This window comes from Notolepis coatsorum (genome assembly GCF_963971535.1).
Source record: "Notolepis coatsorum genome assembly, chromosome: 12".
NCBI lineage: Eukaryota > Metazoa > Chordata > Actinopteri > Aulopiformes > Paralepididae > Notolepis > Notolepis coatsorum.
Genome location: NC_140176.1, coordinates 101,927,621 through 101,949,644, shown reverse-complemented (window position 1 = coordinate 101,949,644; position 22,024 = coordinate 101,927,621). Strand labels below are relative to the sequence as shown.

Sequence of the window (22,024 nt, the reverse complement as noted above, 5' to 3'; positions counted from 1 at the left end):
ATTCACCACTTCAAAATATGAGCTGGTGATGAAATTCAAATAGTAGTTTGATTTGGCATTCACCACCTCAGATGCACATTTATTTCTAAATTGCCTAAATAATAACAGATGGGAAGGGTCTCCAGAGTGTCTGTGTTCCTTTCTCTAAATAAATCACATCAGGTGAGAACCACAGGGTTAATCTATCTTTTATCCTAATTCATTTAAAGGGAGCATGTTTATTGATGACAGGGAGCGAGAACAACATCAGGGGTGTCTTTTGGAAATAGTGTGAGATTTTGTTTTCTGTAGTTTTTGATACATGCTGTGGGGCAGTGATCTCTGATTCCCAACTCAAATACTCTGCAAGCTGAATTATTATTACATCTAGTTTAGAAAATCAAATCAATTGAGGTGGATTTAGCCATGTTTTTCAGGTTTGGCCTGGTGGGTTCAGTAACCAGCTGGGGAAGATATAAATTACCACTAACCTCCTTAAAGTAGTTGGAGGCATTACTTAACCAATTAACATTAAAATCACCAAAGACAATCATCTCAAGGTCTGAATAATGGTAACTCTGCTAGTTTATCAATGGAGCTGATGTCACGTGATTCAGTTAACACTAAAATATCAGAATCAATCTGAGGGACCAGAATCTTCAGATGATCCATATTTAGTTGTTTTACCAGACTCCTTACATTTAAATTAATTAGTCCCAGGCCTTTCCTATGTTTAAAAGAGTGGACTAATAACGCTGATTCAGGTGATAACACAGTGGCATGAAGGAGGGGGAGCGGTCCGCGAGTAGGGTGTGGGATGTAAACAGTCCATCACGTGACTTGACATCGTGCTGTAAGTTAGCCGCTAGCATATGGCTGCTGTTGCGTTTATCTGATCATCTTCAATAATAAAAGGTAGAATTAATCTTTCAGAGGTTTATTCAAAAGTGAACAACAAACAGGAAAATAATACGTTGAAATGGGAAAATTATACATTGCAACGAGCAGAATATACAGTAGCGTGGAGACGCCAAGACGTTCTGCCCAGAACAGAGAAAACAAGCGTCTTATCGTCACTAAGCCAATTAAATGGATTTTCAGAAAATAGTATCAGACCAAACAAGGACAGTTTTTCTTTTTTTTTCTTTTTTTTTATAGCAGACTTAAAAGAGGCTCTAGAATTTCAACAGTTCTTCGTTTTAGAACACAGACTCATCTCCTGCCACAACAGGTGGCTGTTGTGAGTCCATATGAATTTGATGACATTCCCTATGTGAGCACAAATAGAATTGCCAAAGTCTCACACTACCCAGCCATGTTCTGAGCACTGGAGCCAGGTGTGAAGACTGAGGATTCTACTCAAGTTCAAGTTTCTTTAATAGTTGTCATACAGAAGTACAGAATACTTTTATACAAAATTCTTACTGTTACGCTCCAGAGACTGTGCTAGACAAGATAAGTATGAAATAAAATAGTATAGCATGTAAAATAGAAGTAAAAATAGAAGGCACAGTGTTCAGTATAGACATATGTACAATGTTCGATGCAGAATAGAAGTAACTGAGTTACCATACAATATACAATATACTATGCAATGTACTAATATACAATACTATATAGTGCAGAGCAGAAATGGGATGAGGTACAATTTAGGTATAATTTACAGTAAGGTGTACGAGTTGTAGTGCAAATCCTTTACCAATAAATATAAAGTGTGTTTAGGTGATCTAAAGTGTGGAGAGTGGGTGCTGCAGTGTGTTGTTTGTTTAAAGTGAGTGTGTGCGTGTGGATGTGTGTGCATTTGATGGTTGTTGCATAGTGTTTATTGTTCGTTGAGCAGCCTGATGGCCTGGGGATAGAAGCTTCTTCTGAGTCTTTCTGTACTCGCCATGAGACTCCGGTATCGCTTGCCTGACCGCAGCAGTTCAAAGAGGCAGTTGTTTGGGTGGCTGGAGTCCTTGATGATTCTCTTAGCCTTACCCCTGCACCGCTTGTTGTAAATGTTCTGGAGGGTGGGAAGCCCCCCTCCAATTGTGCGTTCGGCTGAACATGTCACTCTCTGTAGTCTGCTTCGGTCTTGTGCAGTGCTATTCCCAAACCAGGAGGTGGCTATTCCCAAACCAGGAGGTGATGTTGCCAGTCAGGATGCTCTCTATTGTACATGAGTAGAAGTTCTTAAGGATCTTCTGACTGACTTGGAACTTCCTTAGGTGCCTGAGGAAGTAGAGGCGTTGTCGTGCCTTCTTCACAACACTGTCAATGTGTGTGGTCCATGTCAAGTCCTCGGATATGTGGGCTCCGAGGTAGGGGTGGACGGTATAAACGGTATACGGTATAAACGGTATTAATTTGCTCTACGGTATGGATTTTGACTATACCGTGTAACCGGTAGGGCAGCTCTAAAATAGCAATGACGTCATGTAACCACAGCGCAACTATTTCAATCGCATTTGCCCCTAAAAATAGATAGAATTAGTCATAGATAATAGATATGTGCAAACTGGAAAAAGTTATTTAGGAGGCTTCGCGCAGTGGGCATGTCAACACGCAATTGTCATTTCATAATAAACGCATATCACAGCGGCGCACAGCAAGTTTCAATTTCAGTTCCTGGCATTTTTAACCAGTGGAGAAAGGTAAGATATTTCCCTATCGTTTTTCTTATATGAATTATTCTACGTTAATAAAACATACCTGGTGATCAACTACAGTTTGCTGTAAACATTACGATATGTGTGTAGTGTTATGATAACGACGGCAGCAGCGGTAGCCGGGAGGAAGGCTGCAGCAGTGGATTTGCGAATAGCATGCAGCTGCAGAGCCGCAGAGCCAGGGGCTCTTTCAGGTCTGGTCACAGGCCTGTCAAACAGCGCCCCCCCACCCAACGGCTGAATTGCCAATGGCTGAAATGAATGACCTGAAAGAGCCCCTGGCTCTGCGGCTCTGCAGCTACCTATGCTTCTAGCAAAATCCAGCCCCGCTGTTTGCAATGGGAGCAGGAGTCTCGACTCGGGACTTATTTTATTTGGAATATAATGACTTTATACGCAAAAGTAGCCTAGTTTTAAGTTAAAATATTATAAATCTACATGCCTTGAGGATGTCATTCTTTATATAGCCTGCCTATCGGGCAAAAAAAATTATTCTAACAGAAACACTGATACCGTGATATATACCGTTACCGTCTATGCTTCAAATTATACCGTGATATAAATTTTAGACCATACCGTCCACCCCTACTCCGAGGTACTTAAAACTGTTCACTCTCTCAACCGGTGCCCCAACAGGCCAGTGTGGGAATGGGACCAGAGATAAAAACAGACTTTCCACATTAACTTAAAAAGTTAAGAAGAAGAATCTCTGGTCAGCTCAGACTGCTGGCGAGCTAGCAAAGACTGTAAACATAACAAGCATAGACTGTAAAAGATGAGATACTCATGTACATGTCTTACTTTATAGCCTTATGTAATAGAAATGTCAAACCTTTGGCCAATATCTCATCAAGTGGAATCAGATCCATTCTGGAGGAAACCTGGGAACCTTTTCCTTCTCCTCTGATGTTACTGGAGGAGGAAGCTTTATGACAACTTGGTAATAGATCTGACCAACTGTAGTCGATACAGATCAATCAAATCTATCACCCTGATAGCGATATTGGGTATATTATCTTTGCATCCCTGTATAGGCCTATTCGTTCAACATGTTACTTTCCTGGCAAGAGTGTAGTGTTTGTTACTTTCAAAAGTAATGGTTACAACAAATTACCTTTAACATGCATTCTTCTTTCTAGACTCCGTTGCCTTACAACTGTTTATCTGTGAAGAGGAGGTTCCCCCTGAGCAGCAGGAGAGGAGCCCCAGTCTGGACCAGGAGGAGCCAGTGCCCCTACAGATGAAAGAGGAACAGGAGGAACTCTGGACCAGTCAGGAGGGAGAGCAACTCCAAGGTCTGCAGGAGGCTGATATCATGAAGGTCACATTCAATCCTGTCTCTGTGAAGAGTGAACATGATGAAGAGAAACCTCAGTCCTTGTGGTTTAATCAAATCCAGGACCCAGATCCCCTACAGATTAAAGAGGAACAGGAGGAACTATGTCAAGATCTAGAGGAGGCTGATAGGTGCAAGATGATCTTACACCCTGTGAAATATGAAGAATATAATGAGAATACTCTGTCCTCACAACTCAGCCAAACCCAGGACCCAGAGCTCCTACAGATTAAAGTTGAAATACATCAAGGGCTGGAAGAAGCTGATCGCTCCAAGATCACAGTAGACCCAGTGAAATGTGAAGATGGTGACAAGAATGATCAGCCTCTTCAAACCCAAAGGGAGAGAAACGGAGAAGCATACTCTTTACCCAGCACTTCAACTGAACAGATAAAAACAGAACCTGATGCTGAGGACTGTGGAGTATCAGAACCAGCCAGTAACCTAGATCCAGCTGGTGATTTAGAACCAACTAGAGATGGCCAGCTCCTCTCTTCAGACTGTTCAGGAAATGAGACCAATGACGGCGATGACAGTCCTGAAACTGAGACCAATGGCGGTGATGAATGGAAGGAGACTGCAGGGCCAGATTTCATGACTCTGAAACCAAAGAAGACACAGAAAATACAAAGTTTGTCTAACATCAGTCCTTGGTTCAGAAAGAAGGGACATCTGAAGATACACATAAATAAGCATATTGGAGAGAAACCATTTAGTTGTTCGGTTTGTGGGAAAGGGTTCAGTATGAAAGGAAATCTTAAGACACACATGATAACTCATACAGGAGAGAAACCATTTAGTTGTTCAGTTTGTGGGAAATGGTGCACTTCAAAACAATATCTGAAGATGCACGCAATGACTCATACTGGAGAGAACCCATTTAGTTGTTCAGTTTGTGGGAAAGGGTTCATTATGAAAGCAAATCTTAAGACACACATGAGAATTCATACAGGAGAGAAACCATTTAGTTGTTCAGTTTGTGGAAAAGCGTTCAATAGGAAAGACTCTCTGAAGATACATGCAATAACTCATACTGTAGAGAAACCATTTAGTTGTTCAGTTTGTGGGAAAGGGTTCAATATGAAGGGATATCTGAAGAGACACATGATGACTCATACAGGAGAGAAACTATTTAGTTGTTCAGTTTGTGGGAAAGGGTTCAATATGAAGGGAGATCTGAAGACACACATGATAACTGAAGAAATAAATACTGAAAAAAGAAACATTCTGTTAAATTTAAGCTGGGATTAGACTTGAAAAGAAGAGAGAACAGGTCCAAAAACACAGTCTGCAGTTTACATAATGGTAACCTATTCTAAGCAGTATACTCAATAGGATCCCCATGTACCTATTCTAAGCAGTATACTTAATATGATCCCCATGTACTTATTTTAAGCAGTATACTCAATAGGATCCCCATGTACTTATTTTAAGCAGTATACTCAATAGGATCCCCATGTACTGTCTCATACTATCATTAAAATCTTAAAAGGGACATGCATTATAAATGGCTTTGTGTTTAGCATGGTTTTATAGTAATAGGGGTTAGTATCAATGGGTCTGTCTCTAATTACCATATTGACTCATCAGTCTAGTCTCGAGTTCACGAGATCTTCCCTCATTCAACTAAGCTGTTTATGATTTGACGGTTTTGCTGACGTGAAGAATATAGCACTGATTTGCATAACTAACTCTATGGTTGACAGCGACAGCAGAGCGAGTTTGCCTCCTCAAACAGAGCGAGGCAGACAACGAGCGAGGGGGAGAAAGATGGGGAGGGAGCGGGGAGCTTCTGTTGGGGAAACAAAACCGTGCGCGGGGAAGCAGCAGTAGCACATACCCATTTACACACAACCTGGACCTCGCGGGGAAGCAGCAGTAGCACATACCCATTTACACACAACCTGGACCTCGCGGGGAAGCAGCAGTAGCACACACTCATTTACACACAACCTGGACCTCGCAGGGAAGCAGCAGTAGCACATACTCATTTACACACAACCTGGACCTCGCGGGGAAGCAGCAGTAGCACATACCCATTTACACACAACCTGGACCTCGCGGGGAAGCAGCAGTAGCACACACTCATTTACACACAACCTGGACCTCGCGGGGATGCAGCAGTAGCACATACCCATTTACACACAACCTGGACCTCGCAGGGAAGCAGCAGTAGCACACACTCATTTACACACAACCTGGACCTCGCGGGGAAGCAGTGGAGAGATAACTTTATGCTCCGTGTCCCTCTCTTCCTCCCTCCCTCGCTCTATCTCTCTCTCTGTGCCAGTCGCAGACTGTGTGGATGACTGTCACTCAAAGTGCTTATGGGCGGAGCCAGGCCAACACAGCCTGAACTCCAAAGGGAGAACAATTTGGCTTTTGAGTACTTGATTAGAAATATCAAACAATGATTAAAAAAAAAAACGTACAGATGTGTTCAATAGACTCACAGGAATTGTGTAAAGTTGCCCAAATAGTGCTAGGAATAACAATGCATGTCTCCTTTAAATTGTACCATATGTCCCCCTTTAGACAACAGACCTAACGCTAGTGTTGCACCTTTGTTATGCTAATTTGTTAGCCAATCTCGGCCACTGTATTCAGGTGGCGTCTCCTCACCTTTAATCCGGTGCTGACCCCTGGACTTGGGATTTGTAGGATTTGTAGTTCTGACATACATGACCTTTTCTGACATAACGTTTCACCTTTTAAACCAATGCTGCCATCTACTGGACTACAGAAAAGTACTGTATGTAAGTTGATTTGTAAATAAAGGCACCCGCAGGCCATTTTCAGTTCAAAACCCAAATGTATATGTTTTTTAATTACTTATTTTGGTTTCAATAAAAAAAATGTAATGGTAAATGTTTTATATTCATCACTGCTAACACTGAATGAACTACAACAACAACAGTACTGTCATTTATATTTTCTAACAAACAAATACTAATCACAATCACTTGTCACTTGTTTTGAAAAATATGACACTTGACACAACAGTCAGCACATTTTATAAACAAACATATAAACAATTGAAAACAATATAAACAATTTACAACACAATACACCATACATACATTTATTCATTCATTCTCATTCATCCAAACACCAATAGCACCAAAAGTCTTGGTGCTATTGACCAGACCTGGGCTATTTACGGCCCGCAGGCCACGTCCGGCCCTTTGGGCATCCATGTCCGGCCCACGGTCAATCAGAACGGCGTACCAAACTTCTTTGAGCAGGAGCACACCGCAAGTCCGCACTCCGGAAATCACCGGAATGCGTTCCGCTCGACACCTGGCTACTTTGCATAACAACAAGCGTTGGAGCCTCTGAGGGGTGTGGTCTGCGTGCGCGAGCGTCTGTCAGCTCAGTGTTTCTCTCTCTATCGTAGCTCTGAACAGACAACACAGCACACAACACAACACAGCATTGGCAGCAGCTATCAATCGTATTGGAGAATTCTGTGTTCACGGCGAAGAGGACGGATATTAGGCCATTATTATTATTATTATTATTTTGTCTCTGTCTCAATGAAGACTGAGCCGGCGAGTGAGAGTGAATCCAATGATGACTTTGCCTAGCTAACCCGCACAGCACATTATGCTAAGCTAGGCTAATAATAATAACTGGACTTTGGAGATGGCTTTCTACAGAACGAGTCAATGAATGAATCACGATAGAAATAAATAACGCCTACATGCTGGCTGTGTGTGTGTGTGTGTCTGCATTCAGTGCTATCTGGTTGCACGTTATTAGCCTAGCTAACCGGCACTATCCGCTTCCATTCATTGTGCTAAGCTAGGCTAAAGTGATAAAGCCCAAGACAACACACAACTACTGTATTGCTTTTTGTATAAAGTTGTTCAATTGCATGTCTTTTAACATACTGCAAAACATCTCTTCAGTGTTTGTGAAGATCAACAAGTTGAAAATAATATGGAACACTGATGTACTGATTTTTTTTTTGTTTTTACTGTTTATTATTTCTATATGTTTATTATTCTGATTACCACTGCCAGTAGCAGCTCGTCAAAATATACAATCCCTCCTATAGTTACACATACACCGTCCTCATATCCCTCCTACTGTAGTTACTCATACAAGTAAAAATAACAAACAAATCTAATACGCATGTATTGCTTTTTGTATAAAGTTGATCAATTGCATGTCTTTTAACATGCTGCAAAACATCTCTTCAGTGTTTGTGAAGATTAACAAGTTGAAAATAAAATGGAACACTGATGTAATGATTGTTTTAGTTTTTACTGTTTATTACTTCTATATTTCTATGTTTATTCTTCGATTACCAGTAGCAGCTAATCAAAATATATAATTTACTACTTTTTACAATGGGAGATAATGAATATTGAGCATAATTAAGTTCAAGTTATCATTGGTTCGGCCCTCCAACACAGTTCAGGTTTCTTATGTGGCCCCTTCTAAAAATGTATTGCCCACCCCTGCTTTAGACTCATGTAGAGGACATCTGTCAATGTTTCACAATATTGTCTTTGGTATAATTCATGTTTCATTCAAGCTAATGTGTGACTCTTTTTTACCAATATAGAGGTCACTGGAGCTCTTTTTTTTTCTTCAATTATTATCTTTTATTTGCTTTTAACATTTCATTTACATACAGTTGTAAAATGCAAGTTATAAATATATAAATTACATTTCCTAACTAAACAATTACTAACCCTTCCTAGTACAAAAAAAAAAAACTATCGAATGCATGATTTACTTTAAGACCATGATTGTCTGTGCTACTACCTGAATAAAATAATAAACATGACAACAAAAAGAAAAACAGGCAGACAAATATAGAATATAAAAAGACAACATCCACAATCTCTATGCTTCAATTGGCTCTCTCCAGTTCTATACCCATATTTGCCCGACCCCAGATCTTCTGAAAGTGTATTATTTTTCCTTTCACATTATACATGATTTTTTCAGGTGTGCAATAGGATAGGAGTTCTGCCCACCATTGTTTAGTCGGGGGAGGGGGTTCAGATTTCCAATGACAAAGAATACATTTTTTTGCAGCAGACATTGCTAACAGGATACATTTCTTTTCAAAGTTGTCAAAGTTACTCAGCATAGAGATATCACCCAAAATAGCTATTCGTGCGTCAGGAGTCATCGTCTTTCCAATAATTTTTGAAAGTTGTTCAAATATAAATTTCCAGTAATAATTTAATTTCCGGCAATTCCAGAACGTGTGGATTAGGTCCCCTTTAGGATGTTGACATCGAAGACAATTGGGTGATGTCTCGTGGCTAAATTGATATAATCTGTGAGGTGTATAATAAATTCTGTGTAGTATATTAAATTGTGTTAACCTATGGTTGGTATTTGTTAAAGTTGTTTGGGAGTTCTGGAGCAATGACTGCCATTCTTTCATGGTATATTTGTGTTTAATATCTTTCCCATTTATCTTTTTGTTGTAGCATCCTATCATCTTTCTGTTCAGTGTTCATCAGTGTGTAGATTTTAGATATCAGGCCCTTTGATGTTTTTGTAGTGTTAAACAGTTTCTCTATTGGTGTTTCAGACATATGGGGATAGCTATAACTGTTATTTTTTACCCAGTTCCGTATCTGTAGGTATTTAAAAAAGATGGATGAAGGTAAATTATATTTCGCTCTCAGGGAATTAAAATCAGAAAAGATGCTTTGGTTATACAAGTCTCTTATTTCGCTGATTCCCTTGGTTCTCCAATTTTCAGATATTCCATCACTAATAATTTTGGGGACACAAGGGTTGTTCCACAGGGGCATGCTCATTAACAAGGTATTTTGATTTCCCATTAGTTTAATAGTTTCTTTCCAACATGCAAAGGTATGATGTATAATCTGGTTTTTAGTGATAGAGTTAAGTTTTTTTTTGCGTGTCTATATAGGGGATTACCTGTAGTGGAGTAGGATGGATTATGTTCTCTTCCAGTTTAACCCATGCTGGTGTGGGCAGCCTCTCACTGTTGAGCCAACACCAAATAACACATGATTGACAGGCTAGGTAGTACAGTCTGAAGTTGGGGAGGTTTAAGCCCCCTTTATTCAGGGGAGCCTGTAGTGCTTTTAATCTGATCCTAGCCCGTTTCTGGGACCACAAAAACATTGAAATGATTTTATTCAGTGATGTAAACAAGCTTGGTGGACAGCTGAGTGGGATTGACTGGAACAAATTAATTAATTTAGGCAGAACATTCATCTTGACCACATTAACACGTCCAATTAAAGAAATTGGTAGATCTTTCCATTTGTATAGGTCTGTTTTGATTTTTTCCATAATAGGTAGATAGTTATTTTGGTATGTTTGGTTCAGGTCGTTAGATATTTGGATTCCCAGGTATTTGAAGCTTTTTGGTGCCCATTTAAAATGGGAAATCATTGGGTGGGTATTGTGGGTGGTAACACTATTTAGTGGCATTATTTCACTCTTGTCATAATTTATCGTGTAACCAGATATGGCACTGTATGCCTCTAGTATGCTGAGTAATTGCGGCAAGGATTTATCTGGTTGGGTAATATAAATTAGTAAATCATCACAATATAGTGAGAGTTTGGATTCGTTTGCTCCAGTCTTTATGCCACATACATTGTTGTTGTTCCGTATTGCCACCGCCAACGGTTCAATGGCTGCGGCGAACAGATATACGGAGAGTGGGCAGCCCTGTCGTACTCCACGTCCCAATTGGAAGGGTTTGGAAAGTATACCATTTGTCAACACTTGTGCCTTCGGAGAGCAATAAAGCATCTTAATATAATTAATGAAAACATCACCAAAATTCATCTGTTTCAGAGTATAAAAAAGATATTCAAATTCTATTGTATCAAAAGCTTTTCGAGCATCCATCGAGATTACAAGTCTTGAGTCATTCGTTTGTTTAGAGAGCTCAATGATATGAAAAAGTTTTCTGATATTGTCAGATCCCTGTCGCTGCTGAATAAAACCTGTCTGATCCTCGTGGATTAAGAGAGACATCACAGGGTCCATTCTTAGTGCGAGTGCTTTAGAAAATATTTTATAATCCACATTTAACATTGACAGGGGCCTATAGGAGTCACAAAGTTGTTTATCCTTAGAGGGCTTAGGAAGTACATTGATTGTTGCTAATTCTAGACTTGGTGGTAATTTACCATTATTGAGACTGTCTTTGAGCATGTCCATATAAGGGCGGATTAATTTATTTATGAACAGTTTGTAAAATTCAGCAGGTAGGCCGTCGGGACCGGGTGCTTTGCCCGTTTGCAATGAGTTAATAGCCTTGGTGATTTCTTCCTTTGATATTTCTGTTTCAAGAGTAGTTCTCACTTCTACAGGAAGCTTAGTAATCGGTAAGTTTCCCAAGAATTCCTCGCATTTTGTAGCAGTTGAGTCTTGGTTTTCAGACTTATATAGATTGTGGTAGAACATTTCAAAACGCTGGTTTATCTCTTCAGGTTTATGTAATACATCACCATCCTTAGATTTGATTGAGTCTATTGTTTTTGCCATCTCTTCTTTTCTTATTTGCCAGCTGAGTAGCTTGCCGGTTTTGTCCCCCTTTTCATAGTAGTGGTATTTAGTTCTGGCCATGTCTGCTTCTACTTGGCTAGTAGTTAAGTTGCTATATTCAAGCCGCTTTTTTACTAGTATGTGCAGAGTTTCTGTTCTATTGGATTCTGCGTGTTTTTTCTCTAGTTCATGAATTTCTTTGTCTAGTGTGTTTAGATACTGTCTACTTTTTCTTTGTTTAGAAGCTCCAAAAGACGTTATCTGACCTCTTAGGTAAGCTTTCAGTGTCTCCCAGATTATGCTTGGGGAGGCAGAGTTTACATTAATTATTAAAAACAAAAAGTAATCGATTTGATTTTCTAGGAAGTTAACAAAATCTGGGTTGTTAAGGAGATATGGCTTGAATCTCCAACGCTTAGTTTTAGGTTTGTCCAAATATTGTTTCACCTTCAATTTCAAAGGACAGTGATCCGATATTGTAGAGGCTAGATATTTACATTCAATTACATTGTGAAGTAGTGATTTAGTTGTTAAAAACAAGTCTAATCTGGAATAAGTGTCATGTACCGCAGAATGAAATGAGTATTCCCTCTCCAGTGGGTTAAGTATTCTCCAAACATCGACCAAACCCATTTCAGACATACCATCCCTTACTACTTTGGCTGCGGCACTTAATGGCTGGGGGATGCTATTAGATCTATTAGACTGGAGCTCTTTGAACAGTCAACAACACATCTTTACACGATTTCCGCCTAAATTATATACTATATTTTAGCCTACTGTCATCTAGGAGCAACAGGGACACAGAATACAAAATCTACAACACTCAGGACCATAAGGATTCAGGAAATGCATAATATGCCAATACTATTTCTTGTCACGGGTGATTGTGAGCCTTAAATTAGAAGAGCAGTACTAGGCTCCTATTAAACTATGTACAGCACAGCCACTAGGATAATGTCACAGAGTGGTCTGTCTTTATCATACATATACAGGACATAAAGGACACCACAATGAGATAAGGAACCACTTAGAGTTTTATAAACAACCTATTAAACAGAACAACATTATAAACTAAATTAACATTTAAAGTGAATTATACATTTAATCCCACACTATACAGTATCGTTATTGATGGGAATAGGCCTATGTCAAGATCTGATTATAGTCAGGCTATCACGATCTGTGTGTACTTAAGATACCCCTTTAAGGCTCCTTTTTTTATGCTTTTTCAGGAAGCGACTTCCCGTAGAGGGCATTGGGGACTCCCTCCCTATTGTAGGGCCCTCCCGGGTAGCCCCCCTTATAAATAATAAAAGGGGGGACGTACTCCCCAGCCGCGTTGAGGCAGGCCAGGACCGCGATGTACTCCCTGGGCCTGCCTATATGCGCGCTTTGTCCCGTGGGGCACGACGAACTTCCTCAGGCTGGAGTCCAGCTGAAACCCTGTCTCATCTCAGTTATAAATGTGTTGGAGTCCAGCTGAAACCCTGTCTCGTCTCAGTTATAAATGTGTTGGAGTCCAGCTGAAACCCTGTCTCGTCTCAGTTATAAATGTGTTGGAGTCCAGCTGAAACCCTGTCTCGTCTCAGTTATAAATGTGTTGGAGTCCAGCTGAAACCCTGTCTCGTCTCAGTTATAAATGTGTTGGAGTCCAGCTGAAACCCTGTCTCGTCTCAGTTATAAATGTGTTGGAGTCCAGCTGAAACCCTGTCTTGTCTCAGTTATAAATGTGTTGGAGTCCAGCTGAAACCCTGTCTCAGTTATAAAGGTTGGAGTCTAGCTAAAACCCTGTCTCGTCTCAGTTATAAATGTGTTGGAGTCGGGCGGTTAGGTGGCCGAGCGGAGATTGCGTTCGTCACCAACCCCGGAGCTGTGAGCTGGATTCGCCTGTTCGAATCCAGCTCACAGCTCCGGGGTTGTCACCAGCTTGGCTGGCCGTCTGCACTAATACAATTGGCTGTATTGGAGGGTGGGAGAAGCTGGCGGGGTGGGTCCGGGTCGTTGTAAACAGCGACTCCTACAGTTCGGTCGGGGCGCCTGCTAAGCGCGGATAGGACTCGAGGGGGATAGTGTGGTCCTCCCACACGCTACGCCCCCTCGATAAGAATCCGCGCTGCCAGGTGAAAAGAAGCGGTGATTGGCTGGACGTGTGTCGGAGGAAGCACGTGGTAGCCTCCACTCTCCCAGATGATCTGACTGTGGGGGGTAAGTGCGCAGCGACCAGGAAGGGACTGGGAATTGGCATACGACTAACATTGGGATGGGAGAAAATCGGAGGAAAATGGAGGGGGAAAAAGACAAAAAAAAAAATTTGTTGGAGTCCAGCTGAAACCCTGTCTCGTCTCAGTTATAAATGTGTTGGAGTCCAGCTGAAACCCTGTCTCGTCTCAGTTATAAATGTGTTGGAGTCCAGCTGAAACCCTGTCTCGTCTCAGTTATAAATGTGTTGGAGTCCAGCTGAAACCCTGTCTCGTCTCAGTTATAAATGTGTTGGAGTCCAGCTGAAACCCTGTCTTGTCTCAGTTATAAAGGTTGGAGTCCAGCTGAAACCCTGTCTCGTCTCAGTTATAAATGTGTTGGAGTCCAGCTGAAACCCTGTCTCGTCTCAGTTATAAATGTGTTGGAGTCCAGCTGAAACCCTGTCTCGTCTCAGTTATATCTCAGTTATGCTCCCTGGTGCTGGTGAGGAGCTTGAAGTATCTTCTATGGCCCCCCTCTTGAAGTATCTTCTATGGCCCCCCTCTTGAAGTATCTTCTATGGCCCCCCTCTTGAAGTATCTTCTATGGCCCCCCTGTTGAAGTATCTTCTATGGCCCCCCTCTTGAAGTATCTTCTATGGCCCCCCTCTTGAAGTATCTTCTATGGCCCCCCTCTTGAAGTATCTTCTATGGCCCCCCTGTTGAAGTATCTTCTATGGCCCCCCTCTTGAAGTATCTTCTATGGCCCCCCTCTTGAAGTATCTTCTATGGCCCCCCTCTTGAAGTATCTTCTATGGCCCCCCTCTTGAAGTATCTTCTATGGCCCCCCTCTTGAAGTATCTTCTATGGCCCCCCTGTTGAAGTATCTTCTATGGCCCCCCTCTTGAAGTATCTTCTATGGCCCCCCTCTTGAAGTATCTTCTATGGCCCCCCTCTTGAAGTATCTTCTATGGCCCCCCTCTTGAAGTATCTTCTATGGCCCCCCTCTTGAAGTATCTTCTATGGCCCCCTCTTGAAGTATCTTCTATGGAAATTGATCCACCACGCCTGGCCAAGGGATATTTTTTGGTTCCCTGGGTGGCGGAGGTTGTAGATGGCCAGAGCGTGGACCAGGACCTGCGACCTCGTCAGCGGAAACCCATAACTGGCAGAGTACAAGCAGTACTCCACCAGGGAACTCTCATCTGCAGGGGTCAGATAGGTGCTCCGGCCGATGTTACAAGCCAGAGCCACCCTTCCGCTGAGTCGGTCGGTCAGGCTGGACTCAGGGCCCCCGAACACCGTGGCTGCCCGCCTCACACTACACCTGCTTGCTCTGACCTCTGACCCCGAACACCGTGGCTGCCCGCCTCACACCACACCTGCCTGCTCTGACCTCTGCGACAGCCTGATCCATGGCCTCCGGGGGCCACAGACGCACCTTCTCTCCCTTTTCCGCATTTGGCGGATATTAGGCATGATCTGCAAACACACACATTTTTTTAATATATTTTTTTAATCCTCTTTTTCTCCTCCTGATTTTTCTGTATTTTCCTCCGATCCCAATTCCCCTCTCCCCTACCTGGTTGTTGCGCGCATGTGCCGCCTACTGGTCGTTCTAGGGAGCCCTGAGGTCTATCACATGCTTCCTCCGATACATGTGGAGACAGCCAGCGACACACGCACAACCTTACCTTCACCCAGTTCAGCATGGCAGCCTCACACACACACACACACACACACACACACACACACACACACACACACACACACACACACACACACACACACACACACACACACACACACACACACACACACACACACACACACACACACACACACACACACACACACACACACACACACACACACACTGTCTGCTGTCCCTGACTGAGCTCTGACTGTCTGTCTGTCTGTCTGTCTGTCTATGTTTCAGATTTTTAGAGAGAGAGAACATTTGTAAAACTTCTGCATATTATCTATCTCTATGGATGCCCCTAACTACTCATAATCTGAATCAGTAGCCACAAACAACAAATGTTACCCCCTCCCCTCACAAAGAAAGAAAGAGGGACAGAGGAGATACACCTTATTAAATGATAATCGAAAGGAAACACGAAGTTTCATAACGCTGAATAATGCTTGGTTTTATAACAAGGGAAATTGAAACGATACAATCACATATAAAAGGATAACGTTAGATCTCTGTGTGTCAAGTTAAAAACCACTCAAAATCACAGTTCACTATTTTTCACAGGGCATCTTTTTTTCTTATATTTCTGCGCCCCCTCGTTCATCACGTCAGACAAGTTAGATCTCTGCTTAAGATTACAATGTATTTTACCCCTTTTTGTCTGACATAACACTGGCTATATGGCTAGCAACATAGCCAAACTATTTGACGTTATCTTGGGGCAAGTAGGGAGTTAACAGAATGATTAGAGAGGCTACCCGTACTTGGAAACACTGTCGCCCAAAACACATTCTAAAGATTCCCACTTCTTACTGGTACATACGTTCATATCTAATAGTCTTTAGATGACTAAATATATAGATGAATACTCATGAAATTTGATATATTCTAAAATAATAATTTCACATCACGTACCTTTCGACGTCAAAATCCCAACGGTTTAGAGTCAAAACCCCCGGATGTCATGCAAAATGGGGAGTGGCCAAATTCGGCTATGGGTGTTCCCAGACAAAGAGAGTGACTGATTGCTGATTGGCTTATGTTCCGTTACTCAATAGGATCCCCATGTACTTATACTAAACCGTATACTCAATAGGATCCCCATGTACTCATACTAAACAGTATACTCAATAGGATCCCCATGTACTTATACTAAACCGTATACTCAATAGGATCCCCATGTACTCATACTAAACAGTATACTCAATAGGATCCCCATGTACTCATACTAAATCATATACTCAATAGGATCCCCATGTACTTTGTTTTAAGTCGCTCCACGCCACTGCTGGGCACAGGACGATTATGAGGTAACTATCACCAGAGCCAGACTCAGAGGATTTGAAGCAGCTGTCATGTATTAAGCCAGTGGTTCTTAAACCAGGAGTCCTTCCGGTAGTTCCAGAGGGTCCCCAGAAAAATGGGGCCAATAGTCCAATGAGAGAATACAGTATATTCTGATTATCCTGATCATAGGTTTCACTGTCTACTGTTATCTCAGCTATAGAAGCTAATCTCTGGACTAAATCACATCCAACAACAAAGATCTTCTCAGATCAAAGTCTAATGAAATAGAGCAATACACTGGATTAAAGAGATTATGCAATATATCAAGCTACAGAAGATACAGAAGGGTCTGTTTTGAGATTTTATGCAATTTGGCAACCTTTCTTGATATTTGTCGAAAAGATTTAAGCAGATAATGTAACCCCATGTTTATTTCTGTATGTGTGTCTCCACATCAATTGTGTAAAATGACTTACTTTAATTGAGTAAAACCAGGAACCTTCTGATTACCAGACAACCGCTCTACCTCTTGAGCCACTGTCACCATGTTTTGATATTAACAGCAAACCCGAGGAAATTAGATGCAGTCATACAGCTGCTGCCTAGAAATGGTCTATAATATCTATATCATAAGGGAAAGCCAATCAGGCAACATCTGTTGCTGTCTATCGCTTTATAGTACATACTCACGTGTTATTTTCATTCAACAGATAATAACTTCCAGAAGCAGGACACTAATAACCTGGACTTTCCGTATGACTACTCCTCCATCATGCACTATGGATGGTAAGATGAGGAGAAAGGTAGAGAAAAGCCTACCGCTAGGCTAAAGAACAATCTACATGTTTCTCAATCTCAATTCACATAAGAAAGGAATGCCTGTTCTTCTCCAATCATCTTGGTCTCCATCTCTGCAGGACCGCCTTCACCAACAAGCACAGAGAGGAAACCATAACGTCCATCCCACCACCGTTCTCATTGGACAGAGGAGGAGCTTGTTTGACCTCGACATTCTCAAGCTCAACAAACTCTACAAATGCTGTAAGTGTGACCAGTGTAGCCACAAGTACACACAGACCATGTCTAATGTAAAATGCATTGCTGTGCGGCACGGTGGTGTAGTGGTTAACACTGTCGCCTCACAGCAAGAAGGTCCAGGGTTCGATTCCCGCTTGGGGACCAGGTTTCCATGATGCCAGGTACCCAGGTGGGATATCTCCCAGGCCTTTCTGTGTGGAGTTTGCATGTTCTCCCCGTGCTCGCAAGGGTTTCCCCCCCGATAAGATAAACCCAATGGAAAAACATGCACAACAACAGATCGCTAACGCTGTGGCGTCCTTGACGAAGACGGACAGGAGCACTTGGATTGGTCCCCTGGCGCGGCTCACGTTGACGCCTGTCTGCTCCCGGCTGCCCTTGGGGGGGAAGGACGACGGGATGGGTTAATCGCAGAGACAAATCGCATCTGCGATCCTAAGAGACAATGCATGCGTGTGTGTTCCGGTGTGTGTGCTAAACTAACCGCTGTGTGTACCACTAAAAAAACATTGAGTGTCGTTGCATGCCGAATAAAGACCTCTGCAACAGGTCCTGCATTATTATTATAGTTTGTCCCTAGTAGCTTCAAGAACACTAATAATATAATGTATACTAATTAGGGTGTAGTGGTTAAGACCCCCTATCTCTGGAACCATAAGTACAGCCCTGCTGGGCTGGCATGGAGTCCTGTCAGAACGTTGTGTCTGTGTTTCTGCCTACTCTTGTCTCTCACTTCCTTAGCCTTCCAAACTAAATAGACATTGTGCAACAATAACATTCAACTTCATTGTGTATGCATGCACTGCATATAGAAGAACAATAATGCAGAATAGTAGGGGTGGGAATCACCAGTCCCCACGATCACAATACTAGACTCATGATACTGTAATATCACGATGTTTTACCTTTTTTCAACTGCAAATTCAACAACTGCAATGAAAATATACATCTGTTTTATCTAATATGATACAGTAAGGTTGTTAGTCTGTTCACCTCACTCCAATCATTCTTATTGCAGCACAATGGGATATCGATATAATATCGGCATGCAAAATATCACTGTATCAAATGTTTCCCCCACCCCTACAGAATAGAATGTAGCACGATCCAGGACCTTATTGCCAAATGTACCTCACACACATAGTGAACAGTTTTTTTTTAGTCGACCAATAGTCGACTAACGGCAAATTTTGGCCAATCATAGTCGACCATCCAAATCCTTAGTCGGGGACAGCCCTAGAACAGTATATTCTTGGTACAGTATGTTACCTGCCACTGCATGCCTGTCAGTATCATCAGAGTCCAAGATCCCATTGGCTGCTACAATATTCAATATTCATTATAGCGAGGAGAGGAGGCAACAGAGCCAGCTGTGGATGAGATTGATGTCAACAATATCTCTGTTTACTTCAAGAGGACATTTGCCTCCTACTGTATCGTAATATAACTAGGGCTGTCAGTTTATCACGTTAATTCAATTAATTAATTACACAGAAAATTATCGCGTTATGAAAATTGAAAATGAACTCAAAATGAATTAAAAAAATATATATAATAATAATACATTTTATAATATTTTTTTTTAAATCTCATTCATTCCATAATAACGTAGAATAAACATTTACAGACTTTTTTTTTAAATGGTCCATTTGCATGTTCTTGGTATCTGATTCTAGGGACATCTATGGATCTCAGGGAATGTATTCCCAGTGTCAGAAATACTGTGTCTGTGACTAGGCTTGAGTAAATTGTAATGAACCAAATGAGAATAACAATAAAAAAGATTTTTTTTACTGTGAATAACACCATGCTAAAATTGACCAGACCTGCAAACAATGAAAATAATCAAATCAAATTTACAAATAAAATAAACAAAAAGGGTTGCGATATTTTAATAACTGAGTTGATATATATATGGGTGTCATATTATATGTATATATATATATATATATATATATATATATATATATATATATATATATATATATATATATATATATATATATATATATATATATATATATATATATATATATATATATATATATATATATATATATATATATATATATATATATATATATATATATATATATATATATATATATATATATATATATATATATATATACCACCAGGCCAGGCCAGCCCCAGGCTACCTGCTACCAGCCACCACCAGGCCAGCCCCAGGCTACACATATATATATATATATATATATATATATATATATATATATATATATATATATATATATATATATATATATATATATATATATATATATATATATATATATATATATATATATATATATATATATATATATATATATATATATATATATTATATAATATATAATATATAGCCACCACCAGGCCACCACCAGGCCAGCCCCAGGCTACCTATATATATATATATATTTTTTTTTACTAGACTTCACTCAGGTGTATTATTGATGCTCTCATTGATACTATGTTTGTTTCTGAAGTGTGTGTGTGTGTGTGTGTGTGTGTGTGTGTGTGTGTGTGTGTGTGTGTGTGTGTGTGTGTGTGTGTGTGTGTGTGTGTGTGTGTGTGTGTGTGTGTGTGTGTGTGTGTGTGTGTGTGTGTGTGTGTGTGTGTGTGTGTGTGTGTGTGTGTGTGTGTGTGTGTGTGAGATATAGAGAGAGAGGGGGGTGAGAGAGATGAGGAAGGGGCAAAAGAGAAAAAGAGCTGGGAGAGTGTGTGTGTGAGGGAGAGAGGGGTGTGTGTGATTAATCAGCCCTTGTGTGTGTGAATGTAACAAGTTCCTAACGTTTTCTTTCCCCTATTATTTCATGCACACTTTATTCATTGTTTTAAATTATTATTTTCTTTTAAGTTATTTTGTGCATCACTCTGTTTTGAATTTGATGCAAATTTGCAATGCATGAGGGTCATCCTTTTGTGTTAAATGGCTGCACAAAGCAAGCATTTGTTGACTCGCATGTTGATAAGAGTATTAAAACTTGGAACTTGAAAAATATCTGTTTTTAGGTAAAAAAAATAAAAAAAATAAAAATGCGATTAATTTGCGATTAATCGCGAGTTAACTATGGACAATCATGCGATTAATCGAGTTAAATATTTTAATCGTTTGACAGCACTAATATATATATATATATATACCACCAGGCCAGGCCAGCCCCAGGCTACCTGCTACCAGCCACCACCAGGCCAGCCCCAGGCTACCTATATATATATATATATATATATATATATATATATATATATATATATATATATATATATATATATATATATATATTTTTTTAATGTTGTGGGACTTGTACAGCACTTTGTTCAACTTTGTCAGTGCTGTACAGTTTAAACCTTTTTAAATCTTAAACAAACAAAACACTTTGCTTTCATGAAATATTGTAAGCCGTCATTTGAGGCTTTATAAAAGCAGCACAATGAACACAAATCTGTAAGTGCCGAGTCCGACCTCATCCTAAATAACAAACAGCATTGCTTGTTGTAGTTAACAAAGAGAGGCAGAGTAGATTTAGCAAAACAAAATTTATAAATAAAAAAAATCATATAATATTAGATGCGGCCCAGCCTCACCAGACTCTACCCCCAGCGGCCCCCAGGTAAATTGAGTTTGAGACCCCTGCGATAGATAGTCAGACCACCAGCCGTGATTCCAAACTCTAACCTTAACCAACTTCGAAAGATGGCCTAAGCTTAACCAGTTTGAAACAAGGCGGACATTAATAATTAATAAAATAATAAAAATGTATAAAATGTTCAATCAATCAATCAGGGAACATATGACCCGGGGAACATAGGACCCGGGGAACATAGGGATGACCCCGATACAAGGACTAATACTAGACAATAGATAGACATTTTAATTGTATTTGCTGTGTTCTGTTCTGTGGCTGTACAAGGTGTGCTTACATTGTTAAGATTTGCAAACACTGGAGTGAATCAGACCTACTGTATATTCTACTGTGTATTCCAATTTTAAACAGGTTCAGAAAGTTTCAGGAAGCTTATTATCCATCTAGGGAGTATGGCTCCGTCTGCTGATGTTACTTCAATTATATTAGAGTTGAAATCTATTGAACAACTCATTGTTGATCTCCTAGCATGACAGACTGAACTTTCCTCTCGGCTAGCCTGCCTGGAGCTGCCGGAGGCTGAGGATTCTCCCGTTGGCTGTCCATCATGGGTGAAGGTGGCTACGGGGGGCAATACGCGCCCTGTGAGGAGATGATCTCTTCCACTCTTCGACCCTGCCTCTCCTCAGCTTTCATCTGGCTGTTTCTCCCCACTGGCTGAGCGTTCTGGTGGGACTGCTTCGCCCTTATCCTCTATGCCTGTG

The 22,024-nt window shown here is 40.8% G+C and overlaps 1 protein-coding gene across 1 annotated transcript in view; it reads left to right on the top strand.

Moving 5' to 3' along the window:
- The window catches only part of LOC311238003 (uncharacterized protein), a gene marked incomplete at its 3' end in the record, with an annotated part of 48,997 nt that overhangs the window by 23,399 nt on the left and 3,574 nt on the right, over positions 1 to 22,024 (top strand). Inside the window, exons 4-5 of the mRNA XM_084325971.1 lie at positions 17,346 to 17,421; positions 17,553 to 17,676. Coding sequence (XP_084182097.1) covers positions 17,346 to 17,421; positions 17,553 to 17,676 — 200 coding nt within the window. The remainder of the gene's footprint in view (positions 1 to 17,345; positions 17,422 to 17,552; positions 17,677 to 22,024) is intronic.